At 35.2% G+C, this 12,389-nt stretch overlaps 1 protein-coding gene across 1 annotated transcript; it reads left to right on the top strand.

Annotated features, from left to right (window-relative positions):
* Positions 1 to 4,158: 4,158 nt before the first annotated feature.
* LOC122600543 (vacuolar protein-sorting-associated protein 11 homolog) lies at positions 4,159 to 11,962 on the top strand. Its single transcript, XM_043773273.1, has 5 exons — positions 4,159 to 4,545; positions 6,489 to 6,662; positions 6,731 to 7,054; positions 7,493 to 9,205; positions 11,323 to 11,962. Exons 1-5 carry the CDS (start codon positions 4,324 to 4,326, stop codon positions 11,674 to 11,676), a joined length of 2,787 nt encoding a protein of 928 aa, XP_043629208.1. The 5' UTR covers positions 4,159 to 4,323; the 3' UTR covers positions 11,677 to 11,962.
* The last annotated feature ends 427 nt before the right edge of the window (positions 11,963 to 12,389 follow it).

Raw genomic sequence — 12,389 nt, 5'->3', positions numbered from 1 at the left:
ATTCACATATGCAACTTTGTAAATTTGACTTGTCCATTGTTCAACACACCATATCCCTCAGTTGGTCCATTACCATCATTCCCAAAAGTTATTGAGGGCCCCTCTTGCACCGTATATTCCTCCAGCAGGGTTTTATTACCAGTCATGGTTCTGCCAGCAGCACTGTCCAGATACCATATATACTTCTTTCGGTCTCCCTACACACACACAAAGATTAGTTCTTCTTGGGAACCCATCTTTTGATGGGTCCACTGGGCTCTCCCTTAGCAGCCTCAGATTTCTTTGGTACGTAAGGAACAGAAGGATCAAAAAGGATATCAGTCATAAGTTCTGATGAAATAAAAACAGTTGGTTTGATGGGTTCTTCAACCTTTTTCTTCTCAGATTTTTGCTTGTTTTGCTTGATTTTTTTTGAAAAAGGTTTTGGATTTTGTTTAGGATTCAACTTTCAACATTTTTCAAACGTGCATTACAACTTTGCACTTGTCTAGCCAACATTTGGAATTGACTTTCAATCCTTAACAAAATAGATTCTTCATTAGACACCTGAGCCTTACCAGAATCTGAGGTAGAGGGCTCATCAGGGGAGACATTTTTCTTCTTCTTTTGGTTTTTAGGAACCTTAGATGAAGACTGAGGGGAAGGCTTCTTGGATTTAGCTTTCTTGTCTGAAGCATTGGTCTGACGTGCTTCAGATTTGCCCTCAGGTTGAGGCTGGGCTTCTTCAGTTACATTCTTTGGTTTACCAAAATTTTTGAAAACAATTTCTGGTCTTATTTCTTTTGGAAGAGCATCTAAATCAGTTATTACAGATGCAAGATGAAGATCACCAGTGCCATATGCAGTTCTGTAATTTTCAAAAGTTTTCTTAATGGCAGCTTCAGGAAATGGTGATTTAATCCAGGATTTGATAATTTTTTGTTCTTTTTCAAGAATAATCCTTAATTCTTCCTTTTCCAATTCAAGTTTGGACACCAAAGATTGATAACTTTTTAAAGCCAATTTAACATCTTTTAGTTATTTCAGCCTAGCCTGACTGGCGTTCAGTTCAGAAGAGTTAATTTCAAACATTTTTAAACTTTCTGAACGCACAGTTTCAACATAAGAAATATCGGCCTCAATAAGAACTAAAAGGTCCAATTTTTGTTCTTCGTCTTTCTCAAAACCAAAACTACTAACCTTTTTCATGATGATATCCACCCAACGACCAGATTCCATATCAGTCTTGACAACATGACCTTGATCTTCACGAGCCATGAAACACATGTCCCTCACTTCTTCTTCATCATCAGAAGACACATCAGAATCCTCCCATTTTCCTGAATCTGCAACCATGCAACTGTTCTTGTTGGATTCTTCTTGTGCCATGAGTGCAATATGGGCTTTCAATTTCTTGTATTTAGCCTTATACACATCATTAGTTTTCTAAAGATAGAATGGTTAGGGCCAGATTGTGATGAGGAGGGTTGATTTGATCTGCATTCCTTCATAAAATGTCCTTTCTTTCCACATTTAAAACATTCCAGATTGGACTTTTCAATGGAATTGTTTGAAGAAAATTGTTTGCCATTTCTTTTTGATTTAAACTTAAAACGATTAAAGGTTTTGGCCAACATTGCAACAAGATCATTATCATCTTCTTCATCACACTCATGTGTTGCATAATCAGTAATACCAGCTTTCACTAATTCAACTACCATCTTCTTCACTGAGTCAGAATTGTCACTCTCAGAAGATAGCAGGGCAGAGTCTTGGTTTTCAGAACAATGAACCAAAGCTGAACTGGTAGAAACATGATTTTTAGCATCTTGCTCAGCCACAACTCTCTCAGCTTTATTTTTCTCAGTATATCTAAAAGCACCATATAAAGAGGCAAGAGTGTGACTATGAAGTGTTTTTTCTTGTCTCAAAACCATTATCAAGTTTTCTCATTTAGAAGGTAGTATATCACAAAACTTTTCCAACAAAATTTCTTTATCTTTTTCAACACCCAAAGCTTTTAATTGATTGACCAAATTTATAAATGTGATATAAGTCTGAGTAAGAGTTTCATTTGGTAATGCAAAGAAAGCTTCATATTTTTTGTTCAAAGCAACTTTTCTAGTGATAATTGTTTCTTTTGTACCCTCAAACTGAGTCATTAATTCTTTCCACATTAATTTGGAATTATCTAAGAGAACAAGAGTGGGTTTCAAGCTTTCAGGGACAGCGAAAAGAATCATATTTTGAAGTTTAGAATCGAGGTCAGCCAATCTATGGTCTTCTTCTGACCAATGATCCTTTTCCTTGGGTGACATTCTAGGGGTCCCATCGGCATTAAAAACTACAGTCGAAGCATTCTCATGTACATAAGGTCCTTCTAAGAGAATTGTGGTCAAGTGTCTCTCAACCCCAACAATATATTTCAACATACAAGCCTTCTATGTAATGAAGGTATCACTATCCCCATTAAATTTAGGAACATGATTATTTGGAAAATGTACATGGACACTGGGTTGAGGTGGTGGAGGTGGTGGTGGATTTGTATTGACAGTGACATTAGGGTTAGGTTGTTCGGTGCTAGACATCTTGTAGGATCAAACAGGTATAACAAATTAATGAGTTTTAACCTGGGAGGCTCTGATACCAATTGTGAGTTCCCTACAAAAGATGTTAGACAAGTAACAAGATATCACAGAATATATATATATCAAGAATACCAAGTATATCAAGTAACCCGACTGGCAAGTAATTCTGATCTAGATAAAGACTAGTTTAGAATTATGATCCAGATATGGATATGAACAAATAAGTAAGAACGAATAACACATGCTTGAAACTATATAAATACTATGTATAATCAAGTATTATGCCAATGAGTCGAGATGTATTTTTCAATGTATTTTATTTATTCATATAAACAAAATACAAAGGTTGTTGCGGAACAAAGATAATCACACTTGTGAAAATATCTAAACAACCTTGAAATACAAGTGATCTAAATAACAAGGAAATACTCGTAAGTTTACTTAGAGTATATCTCACAAGTTGCAATGCCAAAGTTCCAAGCATTTTTGCAAGTGTGAGAAGTCTTATATTTATAGGCCAATATGTCTTGGTGGCATGACAGAGGCCGTACAAATATGGTTGGGTGCATTTATGGATTTGTAGGACAAATCCATAACATGTTTGTTTTGAATAAAGTATATAAGTTTCTTTTGATGTGACATTACATACTTTATTCCCAACCTTTTACTTAAACTAGCACAATACCAGGTATAATGTTATTAACCGGGTAAAGGCAGTTAAAGTACTGCAAAAAGACTTCCTCGTAATCAGTGAAAAAATGTTGTAAATACTTTTTCACTGAGCGGCTTCAGATCTTCAATCAGGTAGAATCTTTTCAGAGCTCTGCTTCTCAGAAGTTTCTCTTCTTCAGTCTTCAGTCTTCGACTTCAGAATGAATGTCTTCAGGTGTGCTGATCTTGATCTGAGATGAAGCTTCAGAGAACTAATTCTGAGACATTCCTCAGAATGTCTGTAGAAGTATCTTTTCTGAGCTTCAGATATTTCTGAACAAATTATACTTGGTCGATTTTCGACCTAACAATTTTCACATACACTACCTCTTTAATATTAATAATTAAATTAAACTATTAAAATATCACATTAGCCTTTTACATCAAATATCTACATCACTCGACGCCGCCTCCACCACCAACAGTCGCCCCCACCACCATACTGTCGGCACCGCGACCGCCGCATTTGTGCGGGTAATTGTGCTAGTTAATTTAAATATTTTCACCCAATATACATATAAAATCCATAGTTAAATTATTGACAACATATTCTCATTATAGCTTAGTGATTGAGCACCAGCTTTACATGTTATAAGTCCTGAGTTCGAGACATGGGAAGAACATTTGAAGAATTTTCACAATAAAGTCATTCAGTGAAATAACTTTGAGTACGAGGAGGCAGAGTTATATAAAAAAAAGTGATGATTTGAATATCAGTCCCATTAAAAACGATAAATTAAAATACCCGATATACCAAATCCGGATCACGAATTAAAAAACGGGTATCCAACAAAAAAAAAAAAATCCCCTTTACAATTTTAATTTTAATTTCATTATTCCCTTCACTGATCAATCTCATATTATTTCAACTTTTCACATATATATCTCTGTATCTATACATTATTACATTACATCTATATATATCTTTCAAAGAATATGATCACAATTGTGTAAAAATTCATAATTTACATCACCCATTTTGATTTTATTACAATTGGAATTACAATTTTTTTAAAAAAAGAAAAAGAAAAGAAGAAAAGACACCATGTATCAATGGAGGAAATTCGAATTCTTTGAAGAAAAATACGCCGGAAAAAGCGTGGGGTCCGATGAAGTCACCGGAAAAATAGAGTGTTGTTGCAGTGGAAGAGGGAAAGTAGCGGTTGGTTGTGAAGATGGAAGTGTTAGCTTATTAGATCGTGGTTTTAAGTTCAGTTATGGATTCCAAGCTCATACTTCCTCTGTTTTCTTCCTTCAACAACTCAAGGTGATTACTTTTTTATGTATGTATATGTGTATGTATATATATGTGAATGTTTGATCAAGATTTTGTTGGGTTTTTGTTGTTTTGGTGTTTGTGTTGTTGTGTGTTAAAGTTATGTTATTTCGAGAATGAATTTATCGGTTATAGCCTAGTTTGTTATGGAGATAGGGCATTTGGTAAGTTTTTTATGTTTAGTTTATTAGCGGAGAACGAGGAACTTGATTCCGTAAAGCTATGTTAAGTTATGTTGTAATTGAAATGTAGAGGAAAAGTTGTGGCCTTTAGACGGTTATAGGGTAGTTGGTTTTGGAGAGGCGGCATTTTGCGACTATTCCATGTTTTGTTTTGCCGAAAACTAGGAACCTAATCTTATATTTGAAGCCGGGTTATGTAGTCAGGTTGGGCTACCATCTGAGCTAGATGCTGGCTGACCTTGATTTGCTCTCGGGTTGGGGATGTGGGTATTTGGAAAGTATTCCGGGTTTAGTTTAACGGAGAACGAGGAATCTGTTTTGTTAGGGAAGTTCTTTGATGGAGGTGGATCAGCTGGTTGGTTCATCATCTGACTGAGCTTGATTTGCCTCTCTGCTGGCATGGGATGGTTTTATTTTCAGAAGTTTAGCCTAGTTTGTGTGGAGTAATGGTTTTAGATTTCTATATAGAGAACCGTACTGGCTTAGGGTCCTCCCCATACCCCACTGGCCCACTTAGTGGCGAGATTGGGTACTGCTGCTGTATAGAGAAAGGTCCGACTTAGGGTTTTACGTTTTTTGGTGGAATTGACTTGTACATTCACAGATGTTAGGAAATTGTGGTGTGATTTATGCTTGTTGTTTTTGATGGTGTAGGTCTGACTTTCTGTTGATTGATATATGTTGGTGGTTAACTTTTAGGGGAGTATCATGAGGATAATAGTTTTAGAAGATTAAAGAAAAATATAAGCTTCAATTCAGAAGTATATTATAGTTGGGAACTTTTAGAAGATTTCTGTTTTGTGAAGTTCTTTATTAAATATTCATGCCTGATTCCTATTAAGTTAAATCAGTTTCGTTTGTCATGCCTATATAATTAGCCTCTACATTGTTTATCGAATGGTTGATCTTGCATTTTAAATTTTTAACGATGCTTTTCCTGCTGATTTATCCAGAGACTTAACTCCCCTAGTAAAGCATCTTGAATACGCTAGCTTAGAATTTTGGAAAATAACATCAGTTTGAATTCAGATTTTAATCATGGTTGCGAATCTCTAGAAGATTTATATATTATGTAACTTAAAGTTCGTTGTCAGGGGGTATTTGGGATTGCTTACCATGTGCTCATCTGCTTATTGCTTTCTTTCACATCGCATAAACAAACACTGTTTGAAGAATTACTTATCACCGTATTTTATAAGGAATAAGCACTCTAAAATAAGTAGGTGGATACCTGCCTATCTTTTTAAGCAGATAAGCACTTTAAAAGTAGCAATCCCAAACACAAGGGAACTGAATTATTAATGCAACCAAGTCTCGTTTTCTTTCTATATGATTCAACTAAGTAATTATTACCAGTTTATAAGTCAACGTTTCAGCTTGATATCATTAAAGCAAGTTAATACAACTTGGTAGTGTTTTTAAGTTGGAAAGAGGTGAGACTTGGTTACTTTTTTGTGAGATCAATTTCACTTCTTTTATTGTTGTTGGAACATGGTTACGTCAATTGGTAACAGATATTTTCAGTTGTATTGATTGGTTAAAAGATTGAAACTTGGTTGCATAAAGTCATAAACATATTATTTTTCCATATTATAATGATCATGACCAAGATTAAGTTATTTTCCCTATGGTAAAATATGTTATAACTGTGGTGTCTCGAATGCTAACTGCTAACTATTAACTACTAACTCGCTGTTCTCAAAAAAAAAAAAAATGTTATAACTTTGTATCTAACTGTTTTAAATTAATCAGCAACGCAACTTCCTACTAACCGTGGGAGAAGATGAACAAATATCTCCACAGCTATCTTCTGTGTGCCTCAAGGTTTTTGACCTTGATAAAACTCAACCAGAGGGTCCAAGCACCTCGGTTCCTGATTGTATCCAGATTCTACGAATATTCACCAATCAGTTTCCAGAGGCAAAGGTTTGTGATTATATACTCACTTTTCTGTAAAAGTCTACGTAAATGTTTTAATACTGTTTATTATGCAGATAACATCATTTCTAGTCCTGGAGGAGGCTCCACCAATATTGCTAATAGCCATTGGGTTAGACAATGGTTGCATTTATTGCATTCAAGGGGATATTGCACGTGAGCGTATCAAACGCTTCATGCTTCAAGTCGAAAATCGTCAAGATAAAAGTCAGTGTGCCATAACTGGGATGGCGTTTCGTGTTGATGGGAAAACTTTACAACTATTTGCAGTCACTCCCGCTTCTGTAAGCTTGTTTAACTTGCAGACTCAGCCAGCTAGCCGGCAAACCCTGGATCAAATAGGATCCAATGCGAACAGCGTTGCAATGAATGACCGCTTGGTATACCATCTTGTCTGATTCTTTTGCCAATTTTTTGGGGTTAGTTGCATAAAAGTTGGGCAACTTTCCTTAGCTTTCTATTCTGGGTGATATAGTATTTTCTCACTCACAAAAAGGTACAAAATTTCAGTTATTTTTTTTATAACTGGTAATTTGATGCAGGTAGACAACTACCTACCCAAAGTAGTAAAAAATACATTTGTTACCTTAAGCTTAAAATGAACTGAAGGTTGGTCACCCAAATGGAGAAGAGAGTCGAACTTCCCTACCTTAGAATTCTTTTTTCGATTTGTACCTGTTTATGAGAGAGTATTATATTACCTAGAATAGAAACTTGAACGAAGTTAGTTACCTTTTTATGCACTTTGACCAATTAACTTATATATGTTGTTTCTTGTTTTTATGACTAAATTTTATGAAATCTTGTCCTGTAACTAGGAGCTTATTATTGGTCGACCTGAGGCTGTATATTTTTATGAAACTGATGGTAGAGGTCCGTGTTGGGCATTTGAAGGAGAAAAGAAATTTCTTGGTTGGTTTCGGGGATATTTGTTATGTGTCATTGCAGACCAAAGAAGCGGAAGCCATACATTTAATATTTATGATCTCAAAAACCATTTAATTGCACACAGTATAGTGGTTAAAGAAGTATCTCACATGCTATGTGAATGGGGAAGCATACTGCTTATAATGAGTGATAAATCAGCTATATGTATTGGAGAAAAAGATATGGAAAGTAAATTGGATATGCTTTTTAAGAAAAATCTTTATACTGTAGCTATCAATCTTGTTCAAAGTCAACAAGCTGATGCAGCTGCAACGGCTGAAGTGTTAAGGAAGTATGGCGATCATCTATATAGCAAGCAGGATTTTGATGAAGCTATGGTCCAGTACATCCATACCATTGGTCATCTAGAACCTTCATATGTGATCCAGAAGTTTCTAGATGCACAAAGGATCTACAATCTTACGAACTACTTGGAGAACTTACATGAGAAAGGTCTTGGTTCGAAAGACCACACTACCCTTCTTTTAAACTGCTATACCAAACTGAAAGATGTGGACAAATTGAACGTTTTTATAAAAAGCGAGGATGGTGTCGGGGAGAATAAGTTTGATGTGGAAACTGCAATCAGGGTTTGTCGAGCTGCCAATTATCATGAACATGCAATGTATGTTGCCAAAAAGTCTGGGAGGCATGAGTGGTATTTAAAGATATTGCTTGAAGACTTAGGAAGATATGAAGAGGCGTTGCAGTACATTTCTAGCCTTGACCCAAGTCAAGCTGGTGTGACTGTTAAAGAGTATGGTAAAATACTTATAGAGCACAAGCCCGTGGAAACCATAGAAATTTTGATGAGGCTTTGCACAGAAGAAGGTACACATGCATATATGTTACCGTCTCCAGTTGATTTTCTTAATATTTTCATACACCATCCAAGATCACTTATGAATTTTCTTGAAAAGTACATAAAGAAAGTAAATGACTCGCCCGCTCAAGTAGAAATTCACAACACGTTGTTGGAGCTATATTTGTCTGGTGACTTAAATTTTCCGCTAATGTCACAAGCTAATATTAGTGAGAATGGTAGTTCCAAACATGTGGTTAATGGAAAGTTAACTCCAGTACATAAAGACGAAAAAACTGAAAACGATCATCAAGAGAGACATCAGAAAGGGCTTCTATTGCTTAAGAGTGCATGGCCGTCTGATCAAGAACAGCCACTGTATGATGTTGATCTGGCTATAATCCTGTGTGAAATGAATGCTTTTAAAGAAGGCCTTTTATATCTTTATGAAAAGTTGAAACTTTATAAAGAGGTTATCGCTTGTTACATGCGCTCACATGATCACGATGGTCTGATTGCTTGCTGTAAGAGGCTTGGGGATTCAGGGACGGGAGGTGACCCTACGCTTTGGGCAGATTTATTGAAGTATTTTGGCGAACTTGGGGAAGATTGCTCTAAAGAAGTGAGGGAAGTTTTGACTTATATTGAAAGAGATGATATTTTGCCTCCTATTATGGTTTTGCAGACACTTTCCTCAAATCCATGTCTTAGCCTCTCTGTCATTAAAGATTATATAGCTAGAAAACTGGAACATGAGTCGAAGCTTATTGAAGAAGACCGCCGAATGATTGATAAATATCAGGTTAGTCTTTAAGCTCTGTAAAGATTTCAATTTGTTAATAGAAGTGGCAATTCGACCCATTTCTTTTGAATGGGTTGATTTGGGTTGTATTTTATCCCAAGTGGGTCAAATTAAATACTTAGCTATCAGTAGAATGAATCGAAAGTCACCCAAAGTCTATTAGTAGATACAAACTCTTAAAATCTTTATATTATAAATTGGAATCTTGTTCTGTTAATACTCTTTATTTAATCTGCCTTAAAAAAATGTTAATGTAATGATGTAATCATATTCACACATTAACTGTTTATTAATAAATGGACTACAAGTGGCGTACTTTAGCCATACCCAAAAGAACTATTTCAACATGAACCTGTTTTGACCAGTTACCCAACCTGTACAACATTGTACCTATGATTGTTACAGTTAAACTATTTAATAAATGAAGTGGCAGTTAAAGTTAAAGCCCATATAAGTGGCATTGCTTTTAATTGAGTGCTTTCTCCAATATAGGATAGTTTTATTGTTTGTTCATATTAGTTTATATGAAATGGGCATCATTAAATAATTTTTATCTTCTTATTTTCTGGGTTTACAAGTTGGTTGTATCTTCTTGAAATGGTCAAATGGGCACCATAAGTACAAATCTTGACTGGGAACGCTGAAACCATGTACGCTCTGTTGTTCAAGTTTGACTTAATGGGTGCAAATTGTCACTCACTTATAAAGGAAGGGTGCCCGGGCCTTTTGTTTTTGGGCTGTAAGAATATCATGCATTTAGTGTTCTCTACAATATTTTGATATGAACCAGAAGTCCAAGGGTGTTAAGTGTCGATTTATAATAATTGTCTTGTTATTCTTGGAAGTTACTTGTTCTCCAAGATTAGGTCAAGTGTCTACAAATAAGGCTGCCAGCCATTAGGGTTAAGTGTGGAGAATATTATTATTGTCGTATGAGACATTGTGGAGCTACTGGAGCTCAAATCCAGCAACTTATCTATCATATAACTTCGTTATTGGTCTGATGCACATCAATTGGGAACTAAACAGATAATGGGATGGCATTCCTACTTTTTATTATTAAACTTAGATTCCCTAATACAATGAAGATATAAGTTTTTAATTCAAGTGATTCCATTAATTTCTACACTAGAATTATCTTCACTAACATAATACATGGATGTGCAGAAGAGAAACGTTATTAGGTCTACCTTGAAACCATCTGATTGGATGAAATAAATTCGCGTCACCTGAGGCTACCTTCATCAAATATAGATACTAAAGAAGAAACATAATATGTTTAATCAACTTTCGAGAGGCCGGCTTGCTCTTGACGATGCAAACTTAAAAGTTCTCTTAATCCATATTTACATAAGTCCCCAACTAGAATCGTGACTGTTTAAAAACAGACTACTTATTTAAGAAGACCTATCTTCAAAAAATATCAACTAAACTTTATCCAAGGGTTGACAGTATCCTATATTTGATGAAGGTAGCCTCAGGTGACGTGAATCTATTTTATCCAATCAGATAGTTTCAAGGTAGACCTAATAATGTTTCTCTTCTGCACATCCATGTATTATGTTAGTGAAGATAATTCTAGTGTAGAAATTAATGGAATCACTTGAATTAAAAACTTATATCTTCATTGTATTAGGGAATCTAAGTGTAATAATAAAAAGTAGGAATGCCATCCCATTATCTGTTTAGTTCCCAATTGATGTGTATCAGACCAATAACGAAGTTATATCATAGATAAGTTGCTGGATTTGAGCTCCAGTAACTCCACAATGTCTCATACGACAATAATAGTATTCTCTACACTTAACTCTAATGGCTGGCAGCCTTATTTGTAGACACTTGACCTAATCTTGGAGAACAAGTAACTTCCAAGAATAACAAGACAATTATTATAAATCGACACTTAACACCCTTGGACTTCTGTTTCATATCAAAATATTGTAGAGAACACTTTAATTTGTCACTGCATGATCTAATTATATAAAATTTAAAAAAAAAAAATTTTTTTTAGCAGGGATAAAAGCTCAAGTTTCTGTGTGATATGAAACAATGCATATAAATGGAATAAATAAATAAATTTTAAATTACATCTAAAAAGGGTCTCTTCAATTGTACAGGAAGAGACGTCTACAATGAGAAAAGAAATTCAAGATTTGAGGACTAATGCCAGAATATTTCAGCTAAGCAAATGTACTCTTTGCACTTTCACACTTGACCTTCCTGCTGTCCACTTTATGTGTATGCACTCATTCCATCAGCGTTGCCTTGGTGACAATGAAAAAGAATGTCCGGAATGTGCCCCCGAGTACAGATCTGTTCTTGAAATGAAAAGGAACTTGGAACAAAACTCCAAAAACCAAGACCAGTTCTTCAATCAAGTTAAGAGTTCAAAAGATGGATTTTCAGTAATTGCTGAATATTTTGGAAAAGGAATTATTAGCAAGACTAATAAAGGACCCGCCGGATCTTAACTCCGCCACTGATTTCTGAGCTTACATTTGTTCGTTTGATCTTATTTTGTATTTTTTGTTAGAAACCGAAAAAAGAGTGACCAAAAGGACGGTAACCTAAGCTTCTCATGCTCAAGAAGGAAGGAGTACATACACTGTTATAGTTTTATATATGCAGCTCTAGAAGAGTTGTTTTTGTAATATTTATAAGTTATGGTGTTGTTTTCATTAGAAATATTATGAGGTATTCTTACATGCTGTGTTTGTGAAACATTTTTCTAAAATGCATTTTATTTGATTTTACACACGGATATTTTTTTGTATCTGTACCTTTAAATTATCCTTGAATACTTTCCTAATCTGATTCACTCAGGTGGTTTAATCCTGTTATGAAACATGAGTTTGAATTTAACACTTGTGGATTCTCAATTCATTTAACAGGTCTATGATGATGGACATATGACTAGTGTACCACCTTCCAATAGACCCAAAGTATCAATAGTTCTCCAAATAATTTGCGGAAACATCTTCAGCAGGAGAGTACAAACAGATAGCGGCAAAGAGAGCTAATGAAAGTTGCACAAACGGGCCTTCACATGTCGGTTTCCGTGTTTAAGTGCAATAATGAGCTGTTCTGGTTCAGTATTGACCCATCATTGAAGATAGAAGGTCGACCAGAAGATGTTGACTTTCATGAAGACTCTTGATGCCTCCATCAAATAATGATAACCACC

Source organism: Erigeron canadensis, chromosome 5 (genome assembly GCF_010389155.1).
Source record: "Erigeron canadensis isolate Cc75 chromosome 5, C_canadensis_v1, whole genome shotgun sequence".
Taxonomy (NCBI): Eukaryota; Viridiplantae; Streptophyta; class Magnoliopsida; order Asterales; family Asteraceae; genus Erigeron; species Erigeron canadensis.
The sequence above is the reverse complement of the archived record's forward strand: the minus strand, read 5'-3'. Positions and strand labels throughout refer to the sequence as shown.

Bases quoted from the DNA above. Each gene is read 5' to 3' on its own strand.
- LOC122600543 (XM_043773273.1), top strand. From the start codon at position 4,324: ATGTATCAATGGAGGAAATTCGAATTCTTTGAAGAAAAATACGCCGGA. The intron at 7,055-7,492 runs GTATACCATCTT...TCCTGTAACTAG, and splicing joins TTGCAATGAATGACCGCTTG to GAGCTTATTATTGGTCGACC. The intron at 9,206-11,322 runs GTTAGTCTTTAA...TCAATTGTACAG, and splicing joins GAATGATTGATAAATATCAG to GAAGAGACGTCTACAATGAG.